A 10,493-nucleotide genomic window follows, 5' to 3' on the forward strand; every position below is an offset into this window, starting at 1 on the left:
TTAATGCAGATTGCTTATCTTCCAACAGTATCACAATTAGTAGATGTATTTACTAAAGTTCTTTCTTCTGCGCAATTCAATAATTTACGCTCCAAACTTGGTATGACTTCAGCACAACCAAGTTTGAGGGGGATGTTGAGAATGACAGCTCAGTTGCCGATTCAGCTAGTGGACCTACTTGAAGATTCTTCTACCTGACTAACTTTAGCTCTATTTTTACTACTCACTTGAATACATCTCTTTTACTTTCTCTCTATCACTCTGAATCTCTCTAGATTTATAAGTCAACAACAAACAGAATGGACTAGTTAGTTAGAATGCTTCTCTCATACGCATGTCATTCTTCATCTAATCAGTAAATTTTGTTTTTTCTTTGTATCGAAACAATGATAATCAGTAGTGTATCAGTAGTTAATTAGTAGATACAATTTGATTTCTCCAGTATTGAAAATGTTGATATTACTTTCAGTTTATAGAATTTGACAGCATCCCCAGAGTACCTAAATGATTTATGTCATAGAATATCCAAACTTCATCTATTTTAACAAGTCTTATTTATATTTTTGTAGCATACCTATAGACTATAGTATTACGAATTGTTAAAATGCAAAAATATTCCATTGCAGGGATACTTCTTGATTAAAATAAAGGGACCTGAAGGATGGTCATGGGATCTAATTCAAGTAAGCTAAAGTTGGTTTGTTTCACTGTCAGTTGAATAGTTCCTTTCTGTCCTCTTTTTAAAAGAGCTATATGTTCCAGTCACCTTATTTTATAATCTGACATAAATTATTAATATTTGTAAGTTCCAGTGGTTGTTGACCATAATATTTGCAATGCCAATGATAACATAAATTTTCAATTTACAGGCTCTATCTAACCGTGACCACCTTGGAGTCTTGTTTAGTTTGCAATTATATAAATCTTTTCTCTATCATAATGTGACGGACCCACACTACTAACTAGCAAAAATATGCATAATAATAATTGAAAGTAAAGTACTATAAAAGATAGAATATTAAAGCTACAACCCTTAACCACAATCCCCGAATACATAGGAATGAGTTTGAACAACATCTAACATCTTCATTATTACAGACCAACAATATCCTAAGTCAATTACTACCAAATTTTAAGCCCAAAGTTTATAATCCTTAGAGAACTGCTAGTTCCCTACCTGCTCCAACTTCTGACGGTAGGCATACCTCGAGTCCCCAGAAGTCTTACGCACGGTTTGCTTGAGACGAACCATATTCGGGTTTCACTAAAGGGATAACATCAATAATAATATTAATGAGCAAAGCACTCAGCAAGTGAATAATAGTGAATAACAATGCATCATATTCTCAATAAAATGATAACAGGAGATAATCGACAATAAGATATCTCAAATAAAAGATCAAGTATTTAGTAAATGAATGGAATTGGAAATCACACAGCTCTATGAGCAATGAGGGGTGATCAACCCACATCAAAACTCTGAACCACATAACCAGTGATTCACAACTATTGAGGATCCTCGGCACACATTGGCCAAATAAAACCATCAGGCTCCCTGCTACTGATGTTTTTAACAATGACTGGCACCTCAGTCTTACCAGAATATACCATCCAATTCCTTTTAATCAATTTATTTTAATTTCAAAGGGTTCTTGATCAAGGACAAGATAACAAGGGTTGGTATTGTCAAGGATCAAGTGACAAGTTTTCAAAAAGAGGGAATATTATTAAGATCAGGGTTCCCAAAAGAAATAATTCAAATTTGTGAGGAGTTTAGAGTTCTCATGATATATTAAGGGACTTTTGTAGGGTATCCATGAGGGTATGAGGTAATATGTGATGAAATGGGGTCAATTCAAGTATGAAAGCGATTAACTAAATCAAGGTCAAATCATTGGGTGATGTTGGGGTTTAATTAATCTTATTAAAACTATAGTCATGCATTCACATGGTAATTAATCACAGGAACAAGATTTTAAAGATAAATTGAGAGTTCACTTGCTTGGACTACGCTTACTGAGCTCTTGAATGGAATTGTCTATGGGCTCCTTTCCTGGCCTCCTACTTGAACCTATAATAAATAATATCCTCACTACAACTCTTGCTAACTACCCTTTCGCGTATACTTTAAATACATATATATACATATATATATATACTCTTAATTTCTACTAATTACAAGTAATATATGCATCACATAACCCACATAACACATAGCAAGAAATGGCATGGCAATTTTATCACTTAATTAATAATACACATCTAGACTCTATTTACGACCTTAGTCACTTAAGCAATTAATCATATAGCATATAATTATTATGACCAAGACTCCTAATCCTCCTTTACAGACCTCAACTCAACCTAAAATTAGTAAGACACGCTTATGCCTCACTTTAAATGATTCACAAATGCAATGCATACTATTTGACTTATCGAATACACACCTTGGCACCAATTGTGTGCCTTGGAAAAAATATGAAGTTCTACCTTGGGCCTTTGCTATATTCTGACTCATATGACTTCTTATAACTTTAATCTAACTTTAGAAATTGGTTTGACATCAAGGCCTCACTTAAAAGACACACAAATGCAATGCACCTTTCTAAAGTTTTCCAAAGACAACTCTAATGGTGACTCTCGGGTATTTTGATAGAAATAAGGTATCTCCACCTTGGGACTTCACTCCAAACCAACTCTCAAAGGTTATTAAGACTCTAAAATGACTCTCAAAGTTGGAATGACTCAAAGGCCTTACTCATGCCTCCCTAAGCCTTAAGTGGAAGTTGACACAAAACTGTCTTCCCTGATTTTACCAACTTAAAATTCATTTATCTAGTTCATTTATTAATTTTAAAGGCTTGTTAAGATTCCTAAGACTTCATTATACCTGTTTAGACCAAGGACCCATGAAGGCCTAACCTATGACATGATGATAATCAACCAAAAGTCAAGTTTACCCAAATCTACCCTATTCTGAGTTGCTCTCAGGTTTGTGTATATGTGCCTAACCAAATATAAGTTTTTATGCAATCTAAAGCCACTGGATTCAAGTATGAACCAAGTCCCAACTCCCTTGGGCTCAGGCCTACCAAGGCCTTGCTAAAACGTACCTAAAATGACCTAAACTTCTAGTATAAAAATCTGCCCAACTAAGATCAATGCGACTCCTTCCACCTTAAGTCCCTTCAATACACCAAAACCAAATAACAACCAACAACCAACCAAGGAAAGCCCTAAAATAAACTAATACTTACTGAATATCAAAATTTAAGGCTCATTTTCAATTTATTTAGCATGAAGATCACTTTTAAAAATAAGAAAAGTAACACATCACATGGCAAGCCATCACTTAGCATTTTTGAGCAAAAATTCGAAGTAAACATGCATGATAACTTCATGACACCTACTGACCTTAAACTCATATCATCAATATAATATAAAGTATCATTTTATCAAAAGAAACATGGCATGCAACTCACGAAAATTAAGTATCAAGAGGTTAAAAGAACAACTATAATAGCAATATCATGATTTCGAGTTGTTAAGCAAAAATTCGAACTATATAATCAAAGTAATCACTTGATATCCACTGAATATAATCACTTATCATCATGGAATACTTCATCTAGCATTTTATAACCAAAAACCACAACATGCATCTCATACAAGTCAAATACCAAAGCACAAAATCAACAAGTATAGTCTCTACTTAAAAAATCACTTGTAAATCAACATGCAAGTACTATATCCAACATGCAAGTGCTAAAATCAACATGAAAGTACTAAACTTAAGGTATCCTGATGGAAAAATATCATGCAAGGGTTTCATCTTAAAAAAACAACATTTATAAGGAGTAAGACTTTAAAAATCAACATGTATGGTCATTTTTCATAAAAACTTCCCAAAATTAACACTTTACATTCGGCTCCTAAGAAATCATTGCCAAATGTTTATGAAAAATTAGTATGACTTGGTAAAATAGAAGTGTAACACCTCTCAAAGATCATATCTTGCTCATTTACATAAGCCACCATGGTTGCAACCTTGAGTTCATAAAAATCAAGGCCTCAACCTCGGCTTTACCAACATGCACACACAAAACTCACCTTAAAATGATGCTACTCCACTAAATGATGAAGTTCTTGGCTTGACTAACTTGAGAAGTGAAAGAAGAAAAGAAAAAGTGAAGAAAATGGAAATAATGGGGGTGGGGATGGGCTTCGGCCGAGCGGGAGTGAAGAGAGGAGAGAGTGAGGTTTGTGAGGACAAAATGAGAGCAATCACTTGGTTTTTGTTACTAAAATGTGATAGTGGAATGGAGAATGTACATAATTGACCCTCTTACTAGTAGTAACAAAAATGCATGCAAGGTTAACGAGGTAATCTTTCAAATTAGTGGGGTTAGAATTGACGGTCTTAGCCTTGGACTTTATTCTAAGCTAAAATGCATGCAAGGGTATGCTAATTCAATAATTAATAAAAGTATGATTAAAAAGAATGGATTTTAATAAATAAAATACAACTCCATAAATCACAAAATCAATACCATAAATACTATGAGATTTTAGAAGTTTTATAAATTTATTTTTAAAAATTTTGAACAAGAATATATTTTAAAAGAATTTTCTAATATCAATTTCCTATTAAACAAGCCAAAATAAATATAATTAAAAATTCTAAGTCACATAGGAAAATTGCAAGTAATTTGATTTTAAGCCGAATAATAATCTATCGCTTAATCGCAACTACAGTAACTCAAATATTATTTACTCACGTAACGAAATTTGCATGCATACAATTAATCATACGCCTATAAATAATTTAAAAATATTCGCAATGCCACACAACGAAGAACATATACGAACACATTGAATTCTCATAATTCCTGACATCCAATACACATAAAAATTATATAGCACAAACAGAATATTTTATTACATTCATATCAAATATTCACAGGCGTTACAATCTAAGCAAACAAATGAGGATACTTATCTAACATATCACTTTCTAATTCCCATGTCGACTCTTCAAACTTGGGATTCCTCCACAAAAATTTTACTAAAGGAACTACTATGTTCCTTAACACTTTACCCTTTCTATCTAAAATGCTAAACGGCTGCTCGACATAAGACAAATCTGGATCAATTTCTACTAGTTCATTCTCTATGATACATTTGGCATCGGGGTTGAACTTCTTAAGCAATTATACGTGAAAAATATTGTGAATGTGCTGCATTTGAGGCGGTAAGGCCAACTCGTATGCCACTTTTCCAACTTTACGCAAAATCTCAATAGGTCCAACAAATCTTGGACTCAACTTTCCTTTCTTGCAAAATCTAACTATCCTCTTCCAGGGTGAGACTTTCAACATAATGGTTTCTCCTATTTCAAACTCTACGTCCTTTCTGCGTGGATCAACATACTTTCTTTGTCTATCCTGAGCCGCGATCAATCGATTTTAAATCAAATCTACCGCTTCTTTCGTTTGTTGAATCAGTTCTGGGCCAATTACCTTTCGCTCTCCAATTTTATCCCAATAAAGAGGTGATCTACACTTACTTCCATAAAGTGCTTCGTATGGGGGCATTCCAATACTGACATGAAAGCTATTGTTATACAAAAATTCTACCAGGGAAAATGTTCATCCCAAGTTCCTTTGAAGTCCAAAGCACAAGATCTCAGCATGTCTTCTATGGTCTGAATCGTACGCTCACTTTGTCCATCTGTCTGTGGGTGATAGGCAGTGCTCATCTTGAGTCGAGTTCCCAAATGTTCTTGAAATTGCTTCCAAAATTTGGAGTTGAAACGAGGGTCTCTATCCGATACAATAGATACTAGAACCCCATGACGAGTAACAATTTCCTTTAGGTACATATGAATCAGCTTACCCATTGGAAATCTCTTGTTGATCGGTAGGAAATGATCCGACTTAGTCAATCGATCGATTATTACCCAAATAGCATCGTGATTAGATTTTGTCCTTGGTAATCCAACTATGAAGTCCATCGCAATGTGCTCCCACTTCCATTCAGGTATATCTAAGGGTTGAATTAGTCCACTCGGTTTCTGATGTTTGGCTTTTACCCTTTGGAAAATGTAACATCTACCAATCCATTGTGCAATCTCCTTCTTCATATTTGGCCACCAAAAGTTCTGTTTCAAATTTTGGTACATTTTTGTGCTTCCGGGGTGAATAGAAAATTCTGAGTTGTGAGCTTCCTTCAAAATCTCATTCTTCAATTCTTTCACATTCGGTATCCAAATTCTTGATGAGAATCTTAGAATCCCTTGGTTGTCATTTTTTGAGTGCAAATCTCTTCTCCAGTCAACTCATTCATCCTTTCATTCATCACTTCTTCTTGACACTTTTTAATCTTTTATAATAATTCTGGTTGAAAAATCATCGTACAAATCATGTCTGTAGGTGCATTTAGAGTTTAGATCTCAATTCCCATTTTCTCAAATTCCTTTGGTAACTCTTGGGCCAAAATCAACATATTCAATCTCTCCTTGCCACTTAAAGCATCCGCTACTACATTCGCTTTCGTAGAATGATTATTGATCGTGCAATCATAGTCCTTAATCAACTCCAACCATCTTCGTTGCCTCATGTTTAATTCCTTTTGAGTGAAAATGTACTTCAGGCTCTTGTGAACTGTATATATCTCGCATTTCTCTCCATATAGGTAATGTATCCATAGCTTCAAAGCAAATACAATTGCAGCCAGTTCCAAGTCATGAGTTCGGTACCTTTGTTCGTGAGGCTTAAGTTGTCTTGACGCGTAGGCTATCACCTTCACGTGTTGCATTAAAACATAACCCAAATCCTTTATGTGACGTATCGCTAAATATTACAAAGTCTCCTTGATCATCTGGCAGGGCTAATACTGGAGCGGTGACTAATTTCTGCTTCAATTTTTGAAAACTCCTTTCACAACTCTCCGTCCATTCAAACTTCTCATTCTTTCGGGTCAATTTTTTTAATGGTACTGCAATCTTTGAGAAATCCTTCACAAACCTTGGATAATATTTGGCCAATTCCATGAAACTTCTAATTTCAGTCGGGGTCTTCGGCCTTTCCCAGTTCATTACACCTTCTATTTTCGCGGGATCAACCCGAATTCCTCCGCTTCCGACAATATAACCTAAAAATTGAACTTCTCGCAGCCAGAACTCACACTTCGAAAACTTTGCATATAACTTATCCTTTCTTAAAGTCTCCAAAGCTTTTCTCAGATGTTCAACATGTTCTTCCTCGGTCTTTGAGTATATTAGAATGTCATCGATAAACACAATGACAAACTTGTCCAAATACTCTTTGAATACTCGGTTCATCAGATCCATAAAGGGGGCTGGCGCATTTGTCAATCCGAATGCCATAACTAGAAACTCATAATGTCCATATCTGGTTCTGAAAGCAGTCTTTGGAATGTCTTCCGGCTTAATCTTCAACTGGTGATATCCCGATCACAAGTTAATCTTCAAGAAGTAAGCTGCTCCCTTAATTTGATCAAATAAATCATCAATACGAGGTAAAGGGTACCTATTCTTAATTGTCAATTTGTTCAACTCTCTATAGTCGATGCACAATCTCATACTTCCATCTTTGTTTTTCACAAATAGAACTAGAACACCCCACGGAGATACACTCGGCCTTATAGCTCCTTTATCCAATAACTCTTGTAGTTGCTTGTCCAATTCCTTCATTTCTGTTGGTACCATATGATAAGGTGCCATATGATAAGGTGCCTTCAATATAGGTTCCATGTCGGGCGCTAGGTCGATAGAAAACTCAATTTGGCGGTCATGCGGCAATCCAGGAAGTTCGTCCGGAAATACATCGGAAAATTCGCTAACTATCGGGATACTTTTTATATTCGGCGTCTCCTTAGATCTATCAATTACATTAGCCAAATACCCTTCACATCCTTGTCTTAACAACTTTTTCACTTGAATCATCATAAAAAATGTTTTAACTTGTTTTCTTCCTTTAAACTCTACTTTCTTTGCTTGAGGGGACTTAAGAATCACTTTCTTCTTCTTACAATCTATCTGAGCACCATGTTTTGCTAACCAATCCATTCCAAATATAACCTCAAATTCTCCTAGTTGGAAAGGTATAAGGGAAGCAGGGAAACTATAACTTGAAATCTCTACTTTACACCGGGGGCAAATACTTTTAATTGATACTCGTTCTTGATTAGCCAAAATGATAGATAGAGGTTCAACTAATAGTTCAATTTCATAATTTAACTTTCCAATAAAAGATTCAGATATGAAAGATCTAGTAGCTCCGGAATCAAATAGCACTTTAGCATTGACGTTATTGACAGAAAGCGTACCTGCAATAACTTCAGAAATCTGAACAACATCCTTGATATTCATGTTGAATGTCCGGGCCTGAGCAGGATAAGAAGGAGAAAACACTGGAGTTGCATATTCAGAAGGTTGATTTGAAGGTAGTTGAAGAATTGGAACAGAAGATGTCATTGCTTGATTGTAAGGAGCGGCTGTCAATTTCATCAACTTGCTATTTCCGGGGGTCTTGCAATCCCTAGACAGGTGACCGGTCTTTCCACACTTGAAGCATGTAACAGGAGGCTTCGGGTTTCGGCACTCACTCACATAATGACCTTTCGAATTACACTTGTAACAAATGATGTCGGCCTTATTGCAGTTACCCATGTGTCTCTTATTGCAAAATTTACACTCCAGATTTGCTTGCTGGGATCTTTGTCCACTTGGCCCTTGAATCCTATTCTTCTGACTCTTATATCACCCTCCTTAAAGCTTCAGGGTCCTTTTTGGTTCTGGAATCCAAACTTCTTGAAATTCCTTCCACTTTGGCTCCCTTGAGCGATCCTTCTCCATTACTGCCGAACTTCCTTTTCTAACTCTATTTCTCCTTCAAGTTTTGATCACTTTCTCCCTCGATCACCATCACCTTCTAGACCACTTCAGCATATGTGGCCAATTCAAAAGCAGCCACTCTGCTTCGTAGCCAAGGCTTCAATCCTTGTTGAAATCTTTTTGCTCTCTTCTCATCCGTGTCCAAACAATCTCCGACAAACCTAGCCAATTCAGTAAATTTCTTCTCATACTCTCCTACAGCCATTCCTTCTTGCTTCAATTCAAAGAACTTCAATTCCATTTGAGTTTGCATATAACTCGGGAAATACTTGTCTAAGAAAATCTTCTTGAATCTATCCCAAGTGATAACTTCCTCTTCCTCTAAAGCACGGGCTGACTCCCACCAATAGTTCGCTTCGCCTTTCAGAAAATAAGACACATAATCGACCTTCTTTTCTTCACTTACAACAGCTACCGTGAAAGCTTTCTCCATTTCTTTAAGCCAAGATTGGGATTCTATAGGGTCTTGAGTTCCACAGAACTCCGGTGGTTTCACAGCTTGAAATGATTTGAAAGTTATAGGGGTTGGTGGTGGTGGAGGTGGTTGTTGTTGAAGTTGTTGCTGAAGGAGTTGTTGTTATTGAGCCAGGGTAACAGATTGTTGGTGAAGTATTTGCATGAGTTGAGCCAAGTTGGGTGGTGGATCTTCATGATCCCCGGTATTGGTGTTGCGAGTTCTACGAGGAGGCATGATTCTGAATATAGACAAGAAAGGTTTATTCACAGTTCAAATTTTACATACACAAGTTATAACAAGGGTAAATATCAAGTAATAAGGTCTCATTCAAGGGATATTTTAGGGAAAGATTTGACATGCTCAAGTTCTAAAGGAATCAAAAGAATTTAAACAACAAGGTTCTATTTAAGCAAGTATATAGCATGGTAATGAGATGGAAATATTATAGAGATAATCAAATTGTGAATAAAGTATGAACAGGAAATAAAATGCAAATAAAGTCTTCCCGAAATAATCCAGGTATAAGGTACTAATGGAAATCAATGTACTAATCAACAATGATGCTGGAGATAGGTAGATTATATGATAGTCTAAGAGGATGGTGGTGGGGGAACAGGGGCACGGAGACGGCTAATCACTCGGCGGAGCTCGTCGGCAATGGCGGTAAGAGTGATCTGACTATCTCTCTCACGGTGTGGAATCATCAATGCCAATCGGTCCTCGGCTATCTGGATGATCTCCTCAAGCCTGGCTATTAGTCGGGGTTGGTTGGGTTTGTCATCAAAGCTCTCGTGGTACAACTGGTCCACCCTACGTCGAAGATTTGCGTTCTCACCTTCCAGTCGATCAATTATCATTACCATCTGCTCGTAAAGAGGGAATGGCACAGTAGAAGGGAATTTGGGAGTCGATGAGGATGATGCATATCAAACAGTTATATATATACGGGGTTATAAATAAAGGGTCGGAAAACCTATAGATTCCAATGCCCCAAAACCCAAATGATCTAAGTTCATCCTATTCTCTAAATTCCCATCTTATATTCATTTATCCTATGTTATTCAATGACTCAAAACTGTGGCTCTGATACCAAAACTGTGATGGACCCACACTATTAAC

At 36.3% G+C, this 10,493-nt stretch overlaps 1 protein-coding gene across 1 annotated transcript; it reads right to left on the reverse strand.

Moving 5' to 3' along the window:
- Positions 1-8,954: 8,954 nt before the first annotated feature.
- On the reverse strand, positions 8,955-9,350 carry LOC141680473 (uncharacterized). The gene has a single exon (XM_074486704.1). It carries the CDS (start codon positions 9,348-9,350, stop codon positions 8,955-8,957), a length of 396 nt encoding a protein of 131 aa, XP_074342805.1.
- Between the last annotated feature and the right edge of the window lie 1,143 nt (positions 9,351-10,493).

The sequence above is a fragment of the Apium graveolens genome, chromosome 1 (assembly GCF_009905375.1).
Source record: "Apium graveolens cultivar Ventura chromosome 1, ASM990537v1, whole genome shotgun sequence".
Lineage (NCBI taxonomy): Eukaryota > Viridiplantae > Streptophyta > Magnoliopsida > Apiales > Apiaceae > Apium > Apium graveolens.